Source organism: Oncorhynchus masou, chromosome 14 (assembly GCF_036934945.1).
Source record: "Oncorhynchus masou masou isolate Uvic2021 chromosome 14, UVic_Omas_1.1, whole genome shotgun sequence".
Classification (NCBI taxonomy): Eukaryota; Metazoa; Chordata; class Actinopteri; order Salmoniformes; family Salmonidae; genus Oncorhynchus; species Oncorhynchus masou.
In genome coordinates, this window is record NC_088225.1 from 26753114 (window position 1) to 26778891 (window position 25778).

The window sequence follows — 25778 nt, forward strand, 5'->3', positions numbered from 1 at the left end:
AGTTTCCAATTGGCTCATACATCCCTCCTCCTCTCCCCTGTAACTATTCCCCAGGTCGTTGCTGTAAATGAGAACGTGTTCTCAGTCAACTTACCTGGTAAAATAATGTTTCAATAAAAAAAGTTAACTCTCCCACTGGGCTCTGGCAATCACCACCACACACACAATCAATCAATCAATCAATCAATCAATCAATCAATCAATCAATCAATCAATCAAATGTAGTTTATAAAGCCCTTTATACATCAGGAGTTGTCACAAATTGTTATACAGATACCCAGCATAAAACCTTTTCTCCTTTTGTCTTAGCTGGTGCTAAGGTTTTAGTTGAAGTGTTATACATGCATCTGTGCTTTTCTGGGTCTGTGCCCTACTCACAGCTCTAGGACTACATAGTACACATACACACATGCACACACTCACACGTTCTCTCTCACTCTGACACACACACACACATACACACACACAGAGACTCACATATGCACAGGGAACACATGCACAGAGAGAAAGAGAGCTGCCTCCAGGGCTCTGACAGTCGAGGAGATGATCCCTTTCCACACTTCCTCTCCCAGTCTCTTTCTGGAATGTCATGCTGCATCTCTACTCACAGCTACCGCTTCCCCGCATGGCCAAGCTCTGCCATTTTACCCCTGGCTGCATCTGAGAGAGAGAGACAGAGAGAGAGAGAGAGAGAGATGGTGGTGGAGATTAGAGAAAAGTGTGTGAGAAAGAAAGAGAGAGAAAAAGAGAGGGAGAGAGAGATGCGTTGAAGGAAAAAGGCATGGTGAGAAGTCAAAAGAATATATATAGAAAAGACTGATGCTCTATATACAATATAGACTGATGCTCTATATATATATTTTTTAATTTTACCTTTATTTTACTAGGCAAGTCAGTTAAGAACAAACTCTTATTTTCAATGACAGCCTAGGAACAGTGGGTTAACTGCCTGTTCAGGGGCAGAACGGCAGATTTCTACCTTGTTAGCTCGGGGATTCAAACTTGCAACCTTTCGGTTACTAGTCCAACACTCTAACCACTAGGCTACCCTGCCGCACAGACTGATGCTCTATATACAATATAGACTGATGCTCTATATACAATATAGACTGATGCTCTATATACAATATAGACTGATGCTCTATATACAATATAGACTGATGCTCTATATACAATATAGACTGATGCTCTATATACAATATAGACTGATGCTCTATATACAATATAGATGATGCTCATATATATACAATACAGACTGATGCTCTATATACAATATAGACTGATGCTCTATATACAATATGAGACTGATGCTCTATATACAATATAGACTGATGCTCTATATACAGACTGATGCTCTATATACAATATAGACTGATGCTCTATATACAATACAGACTGATGCTCTATATACAATACTGAGACAGACTGATGCTCTATATACAATACAGACAATGATGCTCTATATACAATATAGACTGATGCTCTATATACATATAGACTGACTATATGATACAGACTGATGCTCTATATACAATACAGACTGATCCTCTATATACAATATAGACTGATGCTCTATATACAGTACAGACTGATGCTCTATATACAATATAGACTGATGCTCTATATACAATATAGACTGATGCTCTATATACAATACAGACTGATGCTCTATATACAATACAGACTGATGCTCTATATACAATATAGACTGATGCTCTATATACAATACAGACTGATGCTCTATATACAATACAGACTGATGCTCTATATACAATATAGACTGATGCTCTATATACAGTACAGACTGATGCTCTATATACAATACAGACTGATGCTCTATATACAATACAGACTGATGCTCTATATACAGTACAGACTGATGCTCTATATACAATACAGACTGATGCTCTATATACAATATAGACTGATGCTCTATATACAGTACAGACTGATGCTCTATATACAGTACAGACTGATGCTCTATATACAATACAGACTGATGCTCTATATACAATACTGATGCTCTAGACTGATGCTCTATACTGATGCTCTATATACAATACAGACTGATACTCTATATACAGTACAGACTGATGCTCTATATACAGTACAGACTGATGCTCTATATACAGTACAGACTGATGCTCTATATACAGTACAGACTGATGCTCTATATACAGTACACTTTACATCAGTCTCACCCTTCACCTCGTTGTGTTCCTTTGTATGTCAGCTTTCTAACATTGATGGAGCGTTGGCTCATTAGCTCAGCCTAACCCAGTGATGCTGCCAGATGTTTTGTCCAAGATAAACAGCTGGTGGATTAGAAAGTGATTCCTCTCAGTATAGAGTGAGACACCATGGGGTCACAAGTCAAGAAGCTATAGCTTCTTACGTACTCACACTCAGGATATAATGTAGTGTAAACCATGTTTTCAAGATTAACCTAATTTTGATCGTGTGATACAGTTTTCATTCGAATGTGTGATTTTTCAAGTGATAAGAAAAACTGAATGTAATGCAAATTTTAAGCGGATTCATCAGAATAACAGACAGTACAGATAGACCTCCTATTTACAACCCTTGAGACACTATCTTACAGTACAACCCCTCTTCACCTCTCTCCATTTGCTGTACTAAATATGTGTACTAAATATCACTCACAACACACACACACATTTTTCCCACATCCACATCCACATCAAAGTCTTCCTCATCATTATGGACAGTTCCACAATACAACAAATCAAAGCATCTGCCTGGCTCCACGGAGCTCCCACAGCTCTCTCTCCATCCCACATTTATTCCATCAGATGTTGGAGAGATGGAGCGACAGGCTGTTGAATTATGGGATTGGAGGCATACCATCTTAATTGAGCCGGTAGTCGAAGCGTATGAATTGGTAGAGCTGGGTACTGTTCATTAGGCACAAAATAGAGAAACATTTGTGAAACAGGAAGGTGCTACCTTATTTGTTTAATAAGAAACACTTGTTTTCCTTTGCAAAATGCTTTGCTACAGTGTGTCCTAACGAACTTGTCCCGAAGTGCACTGACATTTGATGAAATAGAGAAGGGGTGAATGAGTAGAATGGATCAATAACCACCTCATCTGAAATGGCTTTGTGGAGTGCAAATGTTCTTAGCAGCAGTTTATCTTGATTGATCACTGATTGATTCAGGTGTTTTTTTATTTACGGCATTTTATATGTCATATGCTGCTGTTCATCTTGAAAGCTTCAGTTGACAAAACCATTAAATCATTTCTATCTTTGTGTGTGTGTTTCCAGGACCCCAGAAGCAAGCACAAGTTTAAGATCCACTCGTATGGCAGTCCCACGTTCTGCGACCACTGTGGCTCCCTCCTCTATGGACTCATCCACCAGGGGATGAAATGCGACAGTGAGTCAATCTCTCATGACACCTTTACTCAGCTGAACCATGAGATTGAGATGACTTTATTGGTCAAATGCACACAAGGTCCAACTTAAATGTGACTTTTAACCCCACCCCTCTGAAAGACACACATACAGAGGTTTTGTAGAGGAGCAGGGGGCTGTCACTCTGGGAGGCCAGGAGCTGCTGTGGTGCTCTGCTCAAGGGCACAAGGGCAGGCATTCGCATCTAGGATATGATACCAGCAACCCTCCAATTGCCAGTTTACTTCCCACCAGAGGTTTCCAGTCAGTCACCCAGTCACCCGAGTTTCAAAATGGCAACCCTCTAGTTGCTGGCTCGCCTCTAACCGCTAGGCTGCCTGCCGCCCCAGAGAGTTACAGTGCTTATCTAGGATCAGTGTTGCCTTTTAAATCATTATCAGTAAGTTTAAATGGACAGGGGGGGACCTGATCCTAGATTAGCACTTCTATGCTGACAAGTTTTATGAATATCGTCCCTGGGCCCCCTAGAAAGGCTGCACAGCCTCACACACAGGCCAGAGGATCGCAGGCTGCTTCCTGATTCTCCACACTGTTCCTGAAGGGTGCACTTGCCCACTCCCCATCATGAAAACTCCCTCCAGAATGACTTCCACCAATCCAATGCTTTTGATGGGAGGTGTGGAGAATCAGTATGCAGTCACAGATCCTACACCCTTTTCATACGGTGCAATGTGACACACATTTATACTGGGGGGAAATCATAGACGTGTGTGTGTGTGTGTGTGTGTGTTTGTGTGTGTGTGTGTGTGTGTGTGTGTGTGTGTGTGTGTGTGTGTGTGTGTGTGTGTGTGTGTGTGTGTGTGTGTGTGTGTGTGTGTGTGTGTGTGTGTGTGTGTGTGTGTGTGTGTGTGTGTGTGTGTGTGTGTGTGCGTGCATGAATTGATTGACCACTGGTTTTCTTCTAGAGGACACATGGGAATAGCTTTACTTTTCATAAGGATGTGTAATTCAGGGTAATACAGTATTCTCTATACTGCAACTATCTCCAGTTAGCCCACTCTGTCCCTTCTAATGCCTCATTCCTTCCACCTACACTCTGTTTCCCTCTGCTCTAATTCTCTCTCCCCCTATCTTTCCAAATGCCCCACTTCCCTCGTCAACTCTTCCTCTCCCTTGCTTTCTTCCTTTTCTCTCCTCCTCTCAACCCACTTCCACGCCCTCACTACCTCTCAACTCACTCCCATCCCCTCACTACCTCTCAACTCACTCCCACCCCCTCACTACTTCTCAACTCACTCCCACCCCATCACTACCTCTCAACTCACTCCCATCCCCTCACTACCTCTCAACTCACTCCCATCCCCTCACTACCTCTCAACTCACTCCCATCCCCTCCCGACCTCTCAACTCAATCCCACCCCCTCACTACCTCTCAACTCACTCCCATCCCCTCACTACCTCTCAACTCACTCCCACCCCCTCACTACCTCTCAACTCACTCCCACCCCCTCACCCCCTCACTACCTCTCAACTCACTCCCACCCCCTCACTACCTCTCAACTCACTCCCACCCCCTCACTACCTCTCAACTCACTCCCACCCCCTCACTACCTCTCAAACCACTCCCATCCCTTATATACATCTCAACCCACTCCCATCCCGTCACTACCTCTCAACCCACTCCCATCCCTTCACTACCTCTCAACCCACTCCCACCCCCTCACCCCCTCACTACCTCTCAACCCACTCCCACCCCCTCACCCCCTTACTACCTCTCAACCCACTCCCATCCCCGCACTACCTCTCAACCCACTCCCATCACCTCCCTACCTCTCAACCCACTCCCATCCCTTCACTACCTCTCAACCCACTCCCATCCCCTCACTACCTCTCAACCTACTCCCATTCCCTCCCTACCTCTCATCCCACTCCCATCACCTCACTACCTCTCAACCCACTCCCATCCCCTCACTACCTCTCAACCCACTCCCATCCCCTCCCTACCTCTCAACCCACTCCCACCCACCCCCTCACTACCTCTCAACCCACTCCCATCCCCTCACTACCTCTCAACCCACTCCCATCCTCTCACTATCTCTCAACTCACTCCCACCCCCTCACTACCTCTCAACTCACTCCCACCCCCTCACTACCTCTCAACTCACTCGCACCCCCCCCCCACTATCTCTCAACTCACTCCCACCCCACACTACCTCTCAACCTACTCCCATTCCCTCACTACCTCTCAACCCACTCCCATCACCTCACCACCTCTCAACCCACTCCCATCACCTCACTACCTCTCAACCCACTCCCATCACCTCACTACCTCTCAACCCACTCCCACCTCCTCACCCCCTCACTACCTCTCAACCCACTCCCATCCCCTCACTACCTCTCAAACCACTCCCTCACCCCCTCACTACCTCTCAACCCACTCCCATCACCTCACTACCTCTCATCCCACTCCCACCCCATCACCCCCTCACTACATCTCAACTCACTCCCACCCCTCACTACCTCTCAACTCACTCCCCCCCCTCACCCCCCCACTACCTCTCAACTCACTCCCACACCCTCACTACCTCTCAACGCACTCCCACCCCCTCACTACCTCTCCCACCCCCTCACCCCCTCACTACCTCTCAACCCACTCCCATCCCCTCACTACCTCTCAACTCACTCCCATCCCCTCAATACCTCTCAACTCACTCCCACCCCCTCACTACCTCTCAACCCACTCCCACCCCCTCACCCCCTCACTACCTCTCAACCCACTCCCATCCCCGCACTACCTCTCATCCCACTCCCATCACCTCACTACCTCTCAACCCACTCCCTACTCCCATCCCCTCCCTACCTCTCAACTCACTCCCACCCCCTCACCCCCTCACTACTTCTCAACCCACTCCCATCCCTTCACTACATCTCAACCCACTCCCATCCCTTCACTACATCTCAACCCACTCCCATCCCGTCACTACCTCTCAACCCACTCCCATCACCTCACTACCTCTCAACCCACTCCCATCCCCTCACTACCTCTCAACCCACTCCCATCCCCTCCCTACCTCTCAACTCACTCCCACCCCCTCACCCCCTCACTACCTCTCAACCCACTCCCATCCCTTCACTACATCTCAACCCACTCCCATCCCGTCACTACCTCTCAACCCACTCCCATCCTTTCACTACCTCTCAACCCACTCCCACCCCCTCACCCCCTCACTACCTCTCAACCCACTCCCACCACCTCACCCCCTCACTACCTCACAACTCACTCCCCACCCCACACTACCTCTCAACTCACTCCCACCCCCTCACCCCCTCACTACCTCTCAACCCACTCCCACCCCCTCACACCCTCACTACCTCTCAACCCACTCCCATCCCCTCACTACCTCACTACCTCTCAACCCACTCCCATCCCCTCCCTACCTCTCAACCCACGCCCATCCCCTCACTACCTCTCAACCCACTCCCATCCCCTCACTACCTCTCAACCCACTCCCATCCCCTCCCTACCTCTCAACCCACTCCCACCCCCTCACCCCCTCACTTCCTCTCAACCCACTCCCATCCCTTCACTACGTCTCAACCCACTCCCATCCCCACACTACCTCTCAACTCACTCCGATCCCTTCACTACCTCTCAACCCACTCCCATCCCCTCAACCTCTCAACCCACTCCCATCCCCTCACTACCTCTCAACCCACTCCCATCCCTTCACTACCTCTCAACCCACTCCCATGACCTCTCAACTCACTCCGATCCCTTCACTACCTCTCAACCCACTCCCATCCCCTCACTACCTCTCAACCCACTCCCATCCCTTCACTACCTCTCAACCCACTCCCATCCCCCACTACCTCTCAACTCACTCCCATCCCCACACTACCTCTCAACCCACTCCCATCCCCACACTACCTCTCAACTCACTCCGATCCCTTCACTACCTCTCAACCCACTCCCATCCCCTCACTACCTCTCAACCCACTCCCATCCCTTTACCTCTCAACCCACTCCCAGACACTACCTCTCAACTCACTCCCATCCCTTCACTACCTCTCAACCCACTCCCTGGGACCTCTCAACCCACTCCCATCCCCACACTACCTCTCAACTCACTCCGATCCCTTCACTACCTCTCAACCCACTCCCATCACCTCACTACCTCTCAACCCACTCCCATCCCCTCACTACCTCTCAACCTACTCCCATTCCCTCCCTACCTCTCATCCCACTCCCATCACCTCACTACCTCTCAACCCACACCCATCCCCTCACTACCTCTCAACCCACTCCCATCCCCTCCCTACCTCTCAACCCACTCCCACCCACCCACCCCCTCACTACCTCTCAACCCACTCCCATCCCCTCACTACCTCTCAACCCACTCCCATCCTCTCACTATCTCTGAACTCACTCCCACCCCCTCACTACCTCTCAACTAGGCACCCCACACTACCTCTCAACCCACTCCCACCCCCTCACTACCTCTCAACCCACTCCCATCCCCTCACTACCTCTCAACCCACTCCCATCACCTCACTACCTCTCAACCCACTCCCATCACCTCACTACCTCTCAACCCACTCCCACCTCCTCACCCCCTCACTACCTCTCAACCCACTCCCATCCCCTCACTACCTCTCAACCCACTCCCATTCCCTCCCTACCTCTCATCCCACTCTCATCACCTCACAACCTCTCAACCCACTCCCATCCCCTCCCTAACTCTCAACTCACTCCCATCCCCTCCCTACCTCTCAAACCACTCCCACCCCCTCACCCCCTCACTACCTCTCAACCCACTCCCATCCCATCACTACCTCTCAACCCACTCCCATCCCCTCACTACCTCTCAACCCACTCCCATCCCCTCCCTACCTCTCAACTCACTCCCACCCCCTCACCCCCTCACTACCTCTCAACCCACTCCCATCCCTTCACTACATCTCAACCCACTCCCATCCCGTCACTACCTCTCAACCCACTCCCATCCCTTCACTACCTCTCAACCCACTCCCACCCCCTCACCCCCTCACTACCTCTCAACCCACTCCCAACCCACACTACCTCTCAACTCACTCCCACCCCTCACTACCTCTCAACCCACTCCCACCCCCTCACCCCCTCACTACCTCACAACTCACTCCCACCCCACACTACCTCTCAACTCACTCCCACCCCCTCACCCCCTCACTACCTCTCAACCCACTCCCACCCCCTCACACCCTCACTACCTCTCAACCCACTCCCATCCCCTCACTACCTCACTACCTCTCAACCCACTCCCATCACCTCACTACCTCTCAACCCACTCCCATCCCCTCACTACCTCTCAACCTACTCCCATTCCCTCCCTACCTCTCATCCCACTCCCATCACCTCACTACCTCTCAACCCACACCCATCCCCTCACTACCTCTCAACCCACTCCCATCCCCTCCCTACCTCTCAACCCACTCCCACCCACCCACCCCCTCACTACCTCTCAACCCACTCCCATCCCCTCACTACCTCTCAACCCACTCCCATCCTCTCACTATCTCTGAACTCACTCCCACCCCCTCACTACCTCTCAACTCACTCGCACCCCACACTACCTCTCAACCCACTCCCATCCCCTCACTACCTCTCAACCCACTCCCATCACCTCACCACCTCTCAACCCACTCCCATCACCTCACTACCTCTCAAACCACTCCCATCACCTCACTACCTCTCAACCCACTCCCACCTCCTCACCCCCTCACTACCTCTCAACCCACTCCCATCCCCTCACTACCTCTCAACCCACTCCCATTCCCTCCCTACCTCTCATCCCACTCTCATCACCTCACAACCTCTCAACCCACTCCCATTCCCTCCCTAACTCTCAACTCACTCCCATCCCCTCCCTACCTCTCAAACCACTCCCACCCCCTCACCCCCTCACTACCTCTCAACCCACTCCCATCCCATCACTACCTCTCAACCCACTCCCATCCCCTCACTACCTCTCAACCCACTCCCATCCCCTCCCTACCTCTCAACTCACTCCCACCCCCTCACCCCCTCACTACCTCTCAACCCACTCCCATCCCTTCACTACATCTCAACTCACTCCCATGTCACTACCTCTCAACCCACTCCCATCCCTTCACTACCTCTCAACCCACTCCCACCCCCTCACCCCCTCACTACCTCTCAACCCACTCCCACCCCACACTACCTCTCAACTCACTCCCACCCCTCACTACCTCTCAACCCACTCCCACCCCCTCACCCCCTCACTACCTCACAACTCACTCCCACCCCACACTACCTCTCAACTCACTCCCACCCCCTCACCCCCTCACTACCTCTCCACCCACTCCCACCCCCTCACACCCTCACTACCTCTCAACCCACTCCCATCCCCTCACTACCTCACTACCTCTCAACCCACTCCCATCCCCTCCCTACCTCTCAACCCACTCCCATCCCCTCACTACCTCTCAACCCACTCCCATCCCCTCACTACCTCTCAACCCACTCCCACCCCCTCACCCCCTCACTTCCTCTCAACCCACTCCCATCCCTTCACTATGTCTCAACCCACTCCCATCCCCACACTACCTTTCAACCCACTCCCATCTCCACACTACCTCTCAACTCACTCCGATCCCTTAACTACCTTTCAACCCACTCCCATCCCCACACTACCTCTCAACCCACTCCCATCCCTTCACTACCTCTCAACCCACTCCCATCCCCACACTACCTCTCAACCCACTCCCATCCCCACACTACCTCTCAACTCACTCCCATCCCCACACTACCTCTCAACCCACTCCCATCACCTCACTACCTCTCAGCCCACTCCCATCCCCTCCCTACCTCTCAACTAACTCCCATCCCCTCCCTACCTCTCAACCCACTCCCATCCCTTCACTACCTCTCAACCCACTCCCATCCCCTCACTACCTCTCAACCTACTCCCATTCCCTCCCTACCTCTCATCCCACTCACATCACCTCACTACCTCTCAACCCACTCCCATCCCCTCACTACCTCTCAACCCACTCCCATCCCCTCCCTACCTCTCAACCCACTCCTACCCCCTCAGCCCCTCACTACCTCTCAACCCACTCCCATCCTCTCACTATCTCTCAACTCACTCCCACCCCACACTACCTCTCAACCCACTCCCATCCCCTCACTACCTCTCAACCCACTCCCACCTCCTCACCCCCTCACTACCTCTCAACCCACTCCCATCCCCTCACTACCTCTCAACCCACTCCCACCCCCTCACCCCCTCACTACCTCTCAACCCACTCCCATCACCTCACTACCTCTCAAACTCACTCCCACCCCACACTACCTCTCAACTCACTCCCACCCCCTCACTACCTCTCAACCCACTCCCATTCCCTCCCTACCTCTCATCCCACTCTCATCACCTCACAACCTCTCAACCCACTCCCATTCCCTCCCCCTCAACTCACTCCCATCCCCTCCCTACCTCTCAAACCACTCCCACCCCCTCACTACCTAACTTAATCTCAACCCACTCCCATCCCATCACTACCTCTCAACCCACTCCCATCCCCTCCCTACCTCTCAACTCACTCCCACCCCCTCACCCCCTCACTACCTCTCAACCCACTCCCATCCCTTCACTACATCTCAACCCACTCCCATCCCTCACTACCTCTCAACCCACTCCCATCCCTTCACTACCTCTCAACCCACTCCCACCCCCTCACTACCTCTCAACCCACTCCCACCCCACACTACCTCTCAACTCACTCCCACCCCTCACTACCTCTCAACCCACTCCCACCCCCTCACCCCCTCACTACCTCACAACTCACTCCCACCCCTCACTACCTCTCAACTCACTCCCACCCCCTCACTACCTCTCAACCCACTCCCATCACCCCTCACTACCTCTCAACCCACTCCCATCCCCTCACTACCTCACTACCCTCAACCCACTCCCATCCCCTCCCTACCTCTCAACCCACTCCCATCCCCTCACTACCTCTCAACCCACTCCCATCCCCTCCCTACCTCTCAACTAACTCCCATCCCCTCCCTACCTCTCAACCCACTCCCACCCCCTCACCCCCTCACTACCTCTCAACCCACTCCCATCCCCTCACTACCTCTCAACCCACTCCCCTCCCCACACATTTTCTACTCTCTCCATATCGCTCCCTGTCTCTCCAAATGTCCCACCTCCCTCTTCAACTCTTCTTTCTTTCTTTCTTCTCTTTCTTATCTGTCTTTCCCATACTCTCTCAACCCACTCCTGTTCCCTCCCCACACTCGTCATTCTCTCTCCATCTCTCCCTGTCCACATCTATCACTCTTCCTTCCTACCTCTCTAGCTTTCCCATCTATCACCCTTCCTTCCTCCTTCCCTCCCTCTCCATCCATCCATCTCTAGTGTCTCTGGTGGCAGGATTATAACAGATTGATATAAATTGATGTGGGGAGGCCTGAGGCCTGATGCCAACAAATTAGTCATTACATCCCAGCCTCCCAATCTGGCTGCCACTGGGGATCTCCTGTCCTCCCACCTATAAAAAGAGAGGAGGAGGAAGAGGGGGAGGTGGAGGTGGAAAGAGGAAGGAAAGGGATAAATGGGGGTGAGGGAAGAAGGAGAAGGACAGTAATGGGTGAGGGAGAGAAAGAGAAGAATTGGGGATGAATAGGTTGAGGTAGAGTGGGCGGAGATAGAGGGATGAGGAGAAGCAGGGGTATGTTGGACAGATGAGTGTAGAGTAGGGACGAGGGTGAACGATAGGAATGATGGTGGGGCTGGATAGATGTGGGGAGATAGGTATGGTGAGGGTGTATGAAGATAAGGAGATCAGGGATAGGGAAGGGGGGTTGAGGAAAGTAAGAGGGAGGCCTGTAGCCTCGTCTCCCTCTGGTCCCTCTCCTGTTTGTCTTCATTAGCTTCATTAGCCGCTAATAAAAACACTCAATGGGAACGCTTAGGGAATAAGAGAGAGAGAGAGAGAGAGAGAGAGAGAGAGAGAGAGAGGCTCTGTCCAATAACTGGCTGGTCTATTGTAGAGATGGCAAATAAACCCTATTGTTAGGTATTGCACAGCAGATAACTTGCAGACAAATAAAACACTGTTGTTAGGTATTGCACAGCAGATAACTTGCAGAGTGTGTGTTCACCATGACCAGTTAGCTGAACTTTACCATATTACGACCAGGTCCTAAACCTGTTATAAACCCAATGTGTTTGTGTGTGTTTGTCCAGCCTGCGACATGAACGTACACAATCAGTGTGTGATGAACGTGCCAAGCCTGTGTGGGACAGATCACACGGAGCGCAGAGGACGCATCTTCCTCAAGATCGACGTCAGCGGAGACAGGCTACACGTCACAGGTGAGTCACACGCTACAAGGGAGAGACATGACTAAATTAAACATGCTAACTATCTGTAAGTGACATGACAGACTACACTACATGTTAGCTACATGTGAGTAGTAAGTGACATGACACAGACTACATGCTATATGCTAGCTACAATACATTTGACTGACATGACACAGAGTACATGTTACATGCTAGCTACGATACATTTGACTGTCATGACACAGACTACATGCTACATGCTAGCTACGATACATTTGACTGTCATGTCACAGACTACATGCTACATGCTAGCTACGATACATTTGACTGTCATGACACAGACTACATGCTACATGCTAGCTACGATACATTTGACTGACATGACGCAGACTACATGCTACATGCTAGCTACGATACATTTGACTGACATGACTAAGACTACATGCTACATGCTAGCTACGATACATTTGACTGACATGACGCAGACTACATGCTGCATGCTACCTATATATGATTTATATGACACTTACAGTGCATGCTAGCTACAGTTGAGTGGCATGGCACAAGTGTCATGCTATTCAAGGAGTCTGAGTGATGAGCTGCATTCTACATGTCATGGTCAGTCACATGCTACACACAACATTTGAGTGGCACCCTAATACCACCCTAGTCCGCAGAATGTGTGTGCCTCTTCCCTGTTTATATTTCTGTCTCTCTTTCATCTCCCTCTCATCTCCCTCTCCCTCTCTCAATTCAATTTCATTTTAAGGGGCTTTATTGGCATGGGAAACACATGGTTCGGTTCGGGCCTGTGACAACGAGAAATGTTGGCAGAGGCCCCATCTGATACCCGGTCTCAGTCTGGGTGGGCAGTACCGTCCTCGCCTCTCCCCTCCCCATTTCAACACAATCAGGGACTGTGAGACACATGGCCAGAGATGAGATTCAGTGTTTCACAGTTAATTTTATATATTCTGTCATTTCCTTTTTGGGTTCTTGTTGAAGTAAATACCTAGTTACTACCACATGTCAAGTGTGCGTGTTTGTTGGTGAGTGTGTGTGTTCCTGCTTGCATGGCCTGTAACTCTTTATCAGTGAGATGTATTGACAACCTTAAAGGGATACATACCCATAGACTTCCAGTCATTGTGCTAATGCTAGTTAGCATTGGCCCGAGAAACTACCTCTAACTTCCTTCATAAAGAGACATAAAAATGTTATCCACAAGTTCATCTGACTCTGGGAAACTAAATAAAGGGTTTCATTGCCAAAATCCCAAAGTATCCCTTTAAGAGAAGAGGTTTTTCACAGGGGCAATGAGTTAACAGTGACAGGGATGTCGATACAGTTGACAAGGCCACCAGACTCTCTCAAAGAAGACGTTGAGGGTTACTGACTCAATTCCAGAGAGAGAGAAAGATACAATAGAAACACACATGTCACGAACGTCGTCAGAGAAATGACCGGACCAAGGTGCAGCGTGGTGAGCGTACATTTTATTTTATTAAGAATGTCACAAAACAAGAAACAACAAAAATGAACGAGAAGCTGACTAGGGCTATACAGGCCACTAACACAGACAACTACCCATAACTAAGGTGGCAAAACAGGCTGCCTAAGAGGCTTCGTGCCATGGATCATCACTGGAGACTTCGTGCCATGGATCATCACTGGAGGCTTCGTGCCATGGATCATCACTGGAGGCTCCTGGCCATGGATCATCACTGGAGGCTTCATGCCATGGATCACCACTGGAGGCTTCGTGCCATGGATCATCACTGGAGGCTTCGTGCCATGGATCATCACTGGAGGCTTCGTGCCATGGATCACCACTGGAGGCTTCGTGCCGTGGATCATCACTGGAGGCTTCGTGCCATGGATCACCACTGGATGGTTACCTGGATGGTTACCTTCGCCCGGCAAATGTGTGGCGCTGGCACAGGACGCAGCGGAGACACAGTGCGCAGAGCCGACGCAGGATATCCTGGCCCGTAGAGATGCACTGGCAGCCAGATGCGCTGAGCCGACACCACACGTCCTGGCTGGATGCCCACTCTAGCCTGCCGATGCGGGGAGATGGAATGTAGCGCACCAGGCTGTGAACGCGCACTGGAGACACGGTGCCTGACCAGTACCACGCTCCCTACAGTAAGCACGAGGAGTTGGCTCAGGTCTCCAACCTGACTCAGCCAATCTCCTCGTGTGCACCCCCAAAACATTTTTTTTTTGTGCCAGCCGTGACCCTGTGTAATCCTGGGCCCTTTTACTTGCTGCCTCCGCCTTCCTCGCTGCTTCCACCTGCTCCCACAGCAGGCAATCCTTTCCCGCCAGGATCTCCTCCCACGTCCAGGATCCTTTCCCGTTCAGGATCTCCTCCCACGTCCAGGATCCTTTCCCGTTCAGGATCTCCTCCCACGTCCAGGATCCTTTCCCGTTCAGGATGTCCTCCCACGTCAGGATCCTTTCCCGTTCAGGATGTCCTCCCACGTCCAGGATCCTTTCCCGTTCAGGATGTCCTCCCACGTCAGGATCCTTTCCCGTTCAGGATGTCCTCCCACGTCCAGGATCCTTTCCCGCCAGGATCTCCTCCCACGTCCAGGATCCTTTCCCGTTCAGGATGTCCTCCCACGTCCAGGATCCTTTCCCATTCAGGATGTCCTCCCACGTCCAGGATCCTTTCCCGTTCAGGATGTCCTCCCACGTCCAGGATCCTTTCCCATCAGGATGTCCTCCCACGTCAGGATCCTTTCCCACCAGGATCTCCTCCCACGTCCAGGATCCTTTCCCACCAGGATGTCCTCCCACGTCCAGGATCCTTTCCCATTCAGGATGTCCTCCCACGTCCAGGATCCTTTCCCGTTCAGGATCTCCTCCCACGTCCAGGATCCTTTCCCATTCAGGATCTCCTCCCACGTCCAGGATCCTTTCCCGTTCAGGATCTCCTCCCACGTCCAGGATCCTTTCCCACCAGGATCTCCTCCCACGTCCAGGATCCTTTCCCGTTCAGGATCTCCTCCCACGTCCAGGATCCTTTCCAGGATTTCCCACCAGGATCCTTTCCCACCTCCTCCCACGTCCAGGATCCTTTCCCACCAGGATCTCCTCCCACGTCAGGATCCTTTCCCATTCAGGATGTCCTCCCACGTCAGGATCCTTTCCCGTTCAGGATGTCCTCCCACGTCAGGATCCTTTCCCACCAGGATCTCCTCCCACGTCCAGGATCCTTTCCAGGATGTCCTCCCACGTCCAGGATCCTTTCCCATCCAGGATGTCCTCCCACGTCCAGGATCCTTTCCCATCCAGGATGTCCTCCCACGTCCAGGATCCTTTCCCATTCAGGATGTCCTCCCACGTCCAGGATCCTTTCCCGTTCAGGATCTCCTCCCACGTCCAGGATCCTTTCCCATTCAGGATGTCCTCCCACGTCCAGGATCCTTTCCCGCCAGGATGTCCTCCCACGTCCAGGATCCTTTCCCATTCAGGATGTCCTCCCACGTCCAGGATCCTTTCCCGTTCAGGATCACCTCCCACGTCCAGGATCCTTTCCCGTTCAGGATGTCCTCCCATGTCCAGTCCTCCTTACCACGATGCTTGGTCCATTTGTGGTGGGTAGTTCTGTCACGAACGTCGTCAGGGAAATGACCGGACCAAGGTGCAGCGTGGTGAGCGTACATTTTATTTTATTAAGAATGTTAAGAATGTTAAGAATATTAAGAATGTCGCCAACAAAACAACAAACACGAACGTGACGCTGACTAGGGCTATACAGACCACTAACACAGACAACTACTAACTATGATTCCCAATCAGAGACAACAATAGACAGCTGTCCCTGATTGAGAACCATACCCGGCTCTCTATGGCCAGGACAACATAAGACAGAGAGAGAGATTAAGAGAAAAAAAGGCAGAAAGAGACTGAGAGAAATGGAAGATAGAGTGGATGAGAGAATGTCACTAAAAATGAGCGAAAGAATAACAGAGAGAGAGAGAGAAAGAAAACAAAAAGAGAGAAGCAATGTATTTGAGCCAGAAGGTCTGCCAAGCTGAGGACTGAACAGTGGCATCAGATTGTGTATGTTCCCTGTGGCTTCCACAGACATGTGGAGGCCATTCTGGTGCAGTGCCATGTGAAGTTGATTAAATCTGTCCAGCCAAGAAAACACAAACACATCTCCAAGGCTTTCTCCAATACAATACGCCTCTCCACGCTCTTTTTGTCCCTCCTACTTTCTCTCTCTTTCCCTCTCTCACTCTTTTTCTCTCTCTCTTTCCCTTTCTCTCTTTGCCTCTCTCTCTCTCTCTTTCCCTCTCTCTCTCTCTCTCTCTCTCTCTCACTCTCTCTCACTCTACCTCTTTCCATAACACTGCCCTCTCACCTGTCCTCATCTCTCCTCTCATCTCCCCCTCCTTTTCTCCTCTGTCCTGCAATAACGTCTTCCTCTACTTCTCTAAAACAGCATTTCCCTCTCCCTCTTTCTCCTCTCTCTCCTTCCCCTCTCCCTCTTTCTCCTCTCTCTCCTTCCCCTCTCCCTCTTTCTCCTCTCTCTCCTTCCCCTATCCCTCTTTCTCCACTCCCTCTTTCCCATCTCCCTCTTTCCCCTCCCTCCTTCCCTTCTCCCTCTACCTCTTTCCTTTCTCCTTCCTTCCCCTCCCTCTTTCCCCTCTTTGTTCCGCTCTCCCTCCTCCCTCCTCCCTCTCCCCTTTCCCCCCCTCCTCCCTCTCCGTCCTTCCCCTCTCCCTCCTTCCCCTCTCCCTATTTCCCCTCTCCCTCTTTCCCCCTCCCCTCCCTCTTTCTCCGTCCTTCCCCTCTCCCTCCTTCCCCTCTCCCTATTTCCCCTCTCCCTCTTTCCCCTCCCTCTCCATCCCTCTTGTACTGTCCCTCACTCTCTTTTGATTATCCATCTCTCTCATTTCCTCCTCCCTCTATCTCTGTCCTCCTGTACCCAGCTCTTCTCCCCTCCCCTCCACCTCTCATCCTTATTTCCCCTGCTCCTCTCCTCAATAGGGAGGGGGATCTCCAGTTAGCTCTGGAGTTTAACCATCACAGACACATGGATGCAGACACGTCCATTTCTGCTGTCTAAGCCCCTTTCAGAAAACACACACACACACACACAGGGGCATCCAAGGACCCAGCCAGTGACACACACAGTTCATGGAGCCACTGAGCTGAGAAACACAGTGATGTCAGTGTGTTTGTGTTGATAAGAAGATACATTTAGTAGGAGCTGACATGCTTCAGTTTGAGAGAAGAGCTAAAGTCTACATTATATTCACCCAAAGCTGTGAGAGAACCACTGCTTGGCCCAGCGATATTGTTCCTCTGGGATAAATAATGCTCTGTATGGAGTGGAAATGATTTGAGTGAATGTGCTGAATGACTCTAAACATATATTCTCACCGTTCAAAATGAGAATAGTTTGTTACTTCCAGACACCTGTTTTGATTGAATAGAGCTCATCCATGTCATCCTTTATTGTCATATGAGGTCAAATAAACTGTTTAAAAACAGACTCCAAAGCCCTGGGAATCAATGGAAAGCAGAAGCAGTATCACAGACATAAAACTATTTTATTTATTTAACTAGGCAAGTCAGATGACTGCTGCCCGCTTGCACCCGCTTGCCCGACTAGCATCACCACACTGGATGGTTCCGACCTTGAATATGTGGACACCTATAAGTACCTCAGCTCCAAGCTGTGCCCTGGACACCATTTGTGAATTGATTGCCCCCCCATCTAGCTTCAGAATTTGTTCTGTTAGGTGACCTAAACTGGGATATGCTTAACACCCCGGCAGTCCTACAATCTAAGCTAGATGCCCTCAATCTCACACAAATCTTCAAGGAACCCACCAGGTACAACCCTAACTCTGTAAGCAAGGGCACCCTCATAGACGTCATCCTGACCAACTGGCCCTCCAAATACACCTCCGCTGTCTTCAATCAGGATCTCAGCGACCACTGCCTCATTGCCTGTATCCGCTACGGAGCCGCAGTCAAACGACCACCCCTCATCACTGTCAAACGCTCCCTAAAACACTTCTGTGAGCAGGCCTTTCTAATCGACCTGGCCCGGGTACCCTGGAAGGACATTGACCTCATCCCGTCAGTTGAGGATGCCTGGTCATTCTTTAAGAGTAACTTCCTCACCATTTTAGATAAGCATGCTCCGTTCAAAAATGCAGAACTAAGAACAGATATAGCCCTTGGTTCACTCCAGACCTGACTGCCCTCGACCAGCACAAAAACATCCTGTGGTGGACTGCAATAGCCGAACAGTCCCCGCGATATGCAACTGTTCAGGGAAGTCCGGAACCAATACACGCAGTCAGTCAGGAAAGCTAAGGCCAGCTTCTTCAGGCAGAAGTTTGCATCCTGTAGCTCCAACTCCAAAAAGTTCTGGGACACTGTGAAGTCCATGGAGAACAAGAGCACCTCCTCCCAGCTGCCCACTGCACTGAGGCTAGGGAACACGGTCACCACCGACAAATCCATGATTATTGAAAACTTCAACAAGCATTTCTCAACGGCTGGCCATGCCTTCCGCCTGGCTACTCCAACCTCGACCAACAGCTCCGGCCCCCCGCAGCTCCTCGCCCAAGCCTCTCCAGGTTCTCCTTTACCCAAATCCAGATAGCAGATGTTCTGAAAGAGCTGCAAAACCTGGACCCGTATAAATCAGCTGGGCTTGACAATCTGGACCCTCTATTTCTGAAACTATCCGCCGCCATTGTCGCAACCCCTATTACCAGCCTGTTCAACCTCTCTTTCATATCGTCTGAGATCCCCAAGGATTGAAAGCTGCCGCAGTCATCCCCCTCTTCAAAGGGGAGACACCCTGGACCCAAACTGTTACAGACCTATATCCATTCTGCCTTGCCTATCTAAGGTCTTCGAAAGCCAAGTCAACAAACAGGTCACTGACCATCTCGAATCCCACCGTACCTTCTCCGCTATGCAATCTGGTTTCCGAGCCGGTCACGGGTGCACCTCAGCCACACTCAAGGTACTAAACGACATCATAACCGCCATCGATAAAAGACAGTACTGTGCAGCCGTCTTCATCGACCTTGCCAAGGCTTTCGACTCTGTCAATCACCATATTCTTATCGGCAGACTCAGTAGCCTCGGTTTTCGGATGACTGCCTTGCCTGGTTCACCAATTACTTTGCAGACAGAGTTCAGTGTGTCACCCGGAGGGCATGCTGTCCGTTCCTCTGGCAGTCTCTATGGGGGTGCCACAGGGTTCAATTCTCGGGCCGACTCTTTTCTTTGTATATATCAATGATGTTGCTCTTGCTGCGGGCGATTCCCTGATCCACCTCTACGAATTGACGACACCATTCTATATACTTTCGGCACGTCATTGGACACTGTGCTATCTAACCTCAAACGAGCTTCAATGCCATACAACACTCCTTCCGTGGCCTCCAACTGCTCTTAAATGCTAGTAAAACCAAATGCATGCTTTTCAACCGATCGCTGCCTGCACCCGCTTGCCCGACTAGCATCACCACACTGGATGGTTCCGACCTTGAATATGTGGACACCTATAAGTACCTAGGTGTCTGGCTAGACTGCAAACTCTCCTTCCAGACCCATATCAAACATCTCCAATCGAAAATCAAATCAAGAGTCGGCTTTCTATTCAGTAACAAAGCCTCCTTCACTCACGCTGCCAAGCTAGTAAAACTGACTATCCTACCGATCCTCGATTTGCGATGTCATCTACAAAATTGCTTCCAACACTCTTCTCAGCAAACTGGATGCAGTTTATCACAGTGCCATCCGTTTTGTCACTAAAGCACCTTATACTACCCACCACTGCGACTTGTATGCTCTAGTCGGCTGGCCCTCGCTACATATTCGTCGCAAGACCCACTGGCTCCAGGTCGTCTACAAGGCCATGCTAGGTAAAGCTCCGCCTTATCTCAGTTCACTGGTCACGATGGCAACACCCATCCATAGCACGCGCTCCAGCAGGTGTATCTCACTGATCATCCCTAAAGCCAACACCTCATTCGGCCGCCTTTCGTTCCAGTACTCTGCTGCCTGTGACTGGAACGAATTGCAAAAATCGCTGAAGTTGGAGACCTTTATCTCCCTCACCAACTTCAAACATCAGCTATCTGAGCAGCTAACCGATCGCTGCAGCTGTACATAATCTATTGGTAAATAGCCCACCCATTTTCACCTACCTCATCCCCACAGTTTTTATTTATTTACTTTTCTGCTCTTTTGCACACCAATATCTCTACCTGTACATGATCATTTATCAATCCAGTGGTAATCTGCAATATTGTAATTATTCACCTACCTCCTCATGCCTTTTGCACACATTGTATATAGACTCCTTTTTTTCTACTGTGTTATTGACTTGTTAATTGTTTACTCCATGTGTAACTCTGTGTTGTCTGTTCACACTGCTATGCTTTATCTTGGCCAGGTCGCAGTTGTAAATGAGAACTTGTTCTCAACTAGCCTACCTGGTTAAATAAAGGTGAAATAAAAAAATAAAAATAAAAGATAAGAACAAATTCTTATTTGCAATTACAGCCTACCCCGGCCGATCCTGGGCCAATTGTGCGCCGCCCAATCACAGCTGGATGTGATGCAGCCTGGATTCAAACCAGGGACTACAGTGATGCTTCTTGCACTGAAATGCAGTGCCTTAGACCTCTGCGCCACTCGGGAGCCCGGGTACAGTGTGTGTGATTCTCTCTCGCTACTCTACTGTTGAACAGTGGGAATTAACCCAGCTCATCAGATTACCAGACATGCACTGATGCTACACTACTACTGACACTACACTACTACTGATACTACACTACTACTGATACTACACTACTACTGATACTACACTACTACTGACACTACACTACTACTGATACTACACTACTACTGATGTCAAACTACTACTGATACTACACTACTACTGATGCTACACTACTACTGATGCTACACTACTACTGATACTATACTACTACTGATACTACACTACTACTGATGTCAAACTACTACTGATACTACACTACTACTGATACTACACTACTACTGACACTACACTACTACTGACACTACACTACTACTGATACTACACTACTACTGATGTCAAACTACTACTGATACTACACTACTACTGACACTACACTACTACTGATACTACACTACTACTGATGTCAAACTACTACTGATACTACACTACTACTGATGCTACACTACTACTGATGCTACACTACTACTGACACTACACTACTACTGATATCAAACTACTACTGATACTACACTACTACTGATACTACACTACTACTGACACTACACTACTACTGATGTCAAACTACTACTGATACTACACTACTACTGATACTATACTACTACTGATACTACACTACTACTGATGCTATACTACTACTGATGCTACACTACTACTGATACTACACTACTATTGATACTACACTACTACTGATACTACACTACTACTGATACTACACTACTACTGATACTATACTACTACTGATACTACACTACTACTGATGTCAAACTACTACTGATACTACACTACTACTGATGCTACACTACTACTGATACTACACTACTACTGATACTACACTACTACTGATGCTATACTACTACTGATGCTACACTACTACTGATGTCAAGCTACTACTGATACTATACTACTACTGATACTACACTACTACTGATACTATACTACTACTGACACTACACTACTACTGATGTCAAACTACTACTGATACTACACTACTACTGATACTACACTACTACTGATACTACACTTCTACTGATGCTATACTACTACTTATACTACCACTGATGCTACACTACTGCTGATGCTGCACTACTACTGATGCTACACTACTACTGCTACTACAATACTACTGACACTACACTACTACTGATGCTACAATACTACTGATACTACACTACTACTGATACTACACTACTACTGATGCTACAGTACTACTGATACTACACTACTAGTGATGCTGCATTACTACTTATACTACACTACTACTGATGCTACAACACTACTGATACTATACTACTACTGACACTACACTACTACTGATGCTACAATACTACTGATACTACACTACTACTGATACTACACTACTACTGATGCTACAGTACTACTGATACTACACTACTAGTGATGCTGCATTACTACTTATACTACACTACTACTGATGCTACAACACTACTGATACTACACTACTAGTGATGCTGCATTACTACCTCGGCAAGACGGAGCTGCTCTTCCTCCTGGGGAAGGACTGCCCGTTCCATGATCTCGCCATCACGGTTGACAACTCCATTGTTTCCTCCTCCCAGAGCGCTAAGAACCTTGGCGTGATCCTGGACAACACCCTGTCGTTCTCAACTAACATCAAGGCGGTGGCCCGTTCCTGTAGGTTCATGCTCTACAACATCCGCAGAGTACGCCCCTGCCTCACACAGGAAGCGGCGCAGGTCCTAATCCAGGCACTTGTCATCTCCCGTCTGGATTACTGCAATCGCTGTTGGCTGGGCTCCCTGCCTGTGCCATTAAACCCCTACAACTCATACGCAGCCCGTCTGGTGTTCAACCTTCCCAAGTTCTCTCACGTCACCCCGCTCCTCCGCTCTCTCCACTGGCTTCCAGTTGAAGCTCGCATCCGCTACAAGACCATGGTGCTTGCCTTAGCTGTGAGGGGAATGGCACCGCAGTACCTCCAGGCTCTGATCAGGCCCTACACCCAAACAAGGGCACTGCGTTCATCCACCTCTGGCCTGATCGCCTCCCTACCACTGAGGAAGTACAGTTCCCGCTCAGCCCAGTCAAAACTGTTCGCTGCTCTGGCCCCCCAATGGTGGAACAAACTCCCTCACGACGCCAGGACAGCGGAGTCAATCACCACCTTCCGGAGACACCTGAAACCCCACCTCTTCAAGGAATACCTAGGATAGGATAAACAATCCATCTACCACCCCCCCCTTAAATGATTTAGATGCACTATTGTAAAGTGGCTGGATAAGAGCGTCTGCTAAATGACTTAAATGTAAATGTAAATGTACTTATACTACACTACTACTGATGCTACAGTACTACTGATACTACACTACTAGTGATGCTGCATTACTACTTATACTACACTACTACTGATGCTACAACACTACTGATACTATACTACTACTGACACTACACTACTACTGATGCTACAGTACTACTGCGGCTGCTGCATGCGGACATCGCTTTGTTATGCAAGATGGCATTTGAATTTCAAAGGCTTTTCATGGGGATTGAGCTGCCTTCCGTCCAGATTTCTACAAATCTCGTTTAATTTTAGAAATGGTATATTTTGTAATTGTGCTGCCAGGGCAGGGTCATAATGGATTATGCTGGCAAGGGGCACAGGGTTGAGTGAGGCAAATACCATGCCCAGTTGATATAAACAAACATGACCTGAGCACAAACCAGGGCCCATATTCACAAAGCTTCTCAGAGTACGAGTGCTGATCTGGGAACATGTGCCTTTTAGATCACAATGAAGAAGATGAAGGGCATTCCTGCTCTGAGATCATGAGTCATATAAAGATTAGGAAGTAGGTATACTGGCTCTGTCAAAGGTTTTTATGGGCATTAGGTGCTTATCTGTATAAACACTGAAGATCCTAAGCCTTCCAAAAAAGGAAGAAATAAATTCTCTCTACCCTAATACAGTATTTATACAATAGTAATATCTCTACCCTAATACAGTATTTATACAATAGTAATATCTCTACCCTAATACAGTATTTATACAATAGTATTATCTCTACCCTAATACAGTATTTATACAATAGTATTATCTCTACCCTAATACAGTATTTATACAATAGTATTATCTCTACCCTAATACAGTATTTATACAATAGTATTATCTCTACCCTAATACAGTATTTATACAATAGTATTATCTCTACCCTAATACAGTATTTATACAATAGTATTATCTCTACCCTAATACAGTATTTATACAATAGTATTATCTACCCTAATACAGTATTTATACAATAGTATTATCTCTACCCTAATACAGTATTTATTTATATCTCTAATAGTATTATCTCTACCCTAATACAGTATTTATACAATAGTATTATCTCTACCCTAATACAGTATTTATACAATAGTATTATCTCTACCCTAATACAGTATTTATACAATAGTATTATCTCTACCCTAATACAGTATTTATACAATAGTATTATCTCTACCCTAATACAGTATTTATACAATAGTATTATCTCTACCCTAATACAGTATTTATACAATAGTATTATCTCTACCCTAATACAGTATTTATACAATAGTATTATCTCTACCCTAATACAGTATTTATACAATAGTATTATCTCTACCCTAATACAGTATTTATACAATAGTATTATCTCTACCCTAATACAGTATTTATACAATAGTATTATCTCTACCCTAATACAGTATTTATACAATAGTATTATCTCTACCCTAATACAGTATTTATACAATAGTATTATCTCTACCCTAATACAGTATTTATACAATAGTATCCGTGTGATTATTCACCTCTAGTTAGATGTCCAGTCGTCTCTAACTACAATGTGATTCTATTACAGATACAGTAATGAGAGTTAGCGACGTAGTGAGGTGTAGTAACCCTTTCTGTATGACCTGTCATGTCATTTATATACAGCAATATCTGTGATCTGCACTAGGAGACTTCAGAGAAGAAGAAGCTGGGACTATAATAGAAGAGAAGTTCTTTCCTGTGTTTCTATTCCTGGATGAAGGACTGAATGATGAGTACTGGTAGAGGCTGTCCTGAGTGACGGATGTCATGGCGGTGGTACAGAGTCTCTTGTGTGTGTGTGTGTGTGTGTGTGTGTGTGTGTGTGTGTGTGTGTGTGTGTGTGTGTGTGTGTGTGTGTGTGTGTGTGTGTGTGTGTGTGTGTGTGTGTGTGTGTGTGTGTGTGTGTGTGTGTGTGTGTGTGTGTGTGTGTGTGTGTGTGTGTGTGTGTGT

General features: G+C 48.6%; 1 protein-coding gene across 1 annotated transcript in view; it reads left to right on the forward strand.

Annotated features, from left to right (window-relative positions):
• Positions 1 to 25778, forward strand: part of LOC135554645 (protein kinase C alpha type-like) — a 179333-nt gene that overhangs the window by 96440 nt on the left and 57115 nt on the right. Inside the window, exons 2-3 of the mRNA XM_064987052.1 lie at positions 3290 to 3401; positions 12634 to 12762. Of these exons, the coding sequence (XP_064843124.1) occupies positions 3389 to 3401; positions 12634 to 12762 (142 nt within the window). The 5' untranslated portion in view covers positions 3290 to 3388. The remainder of the gene's footprint in view (positions 1 to 3289; positions 3402 to 12633; positions 12763 to 25778) is intronic.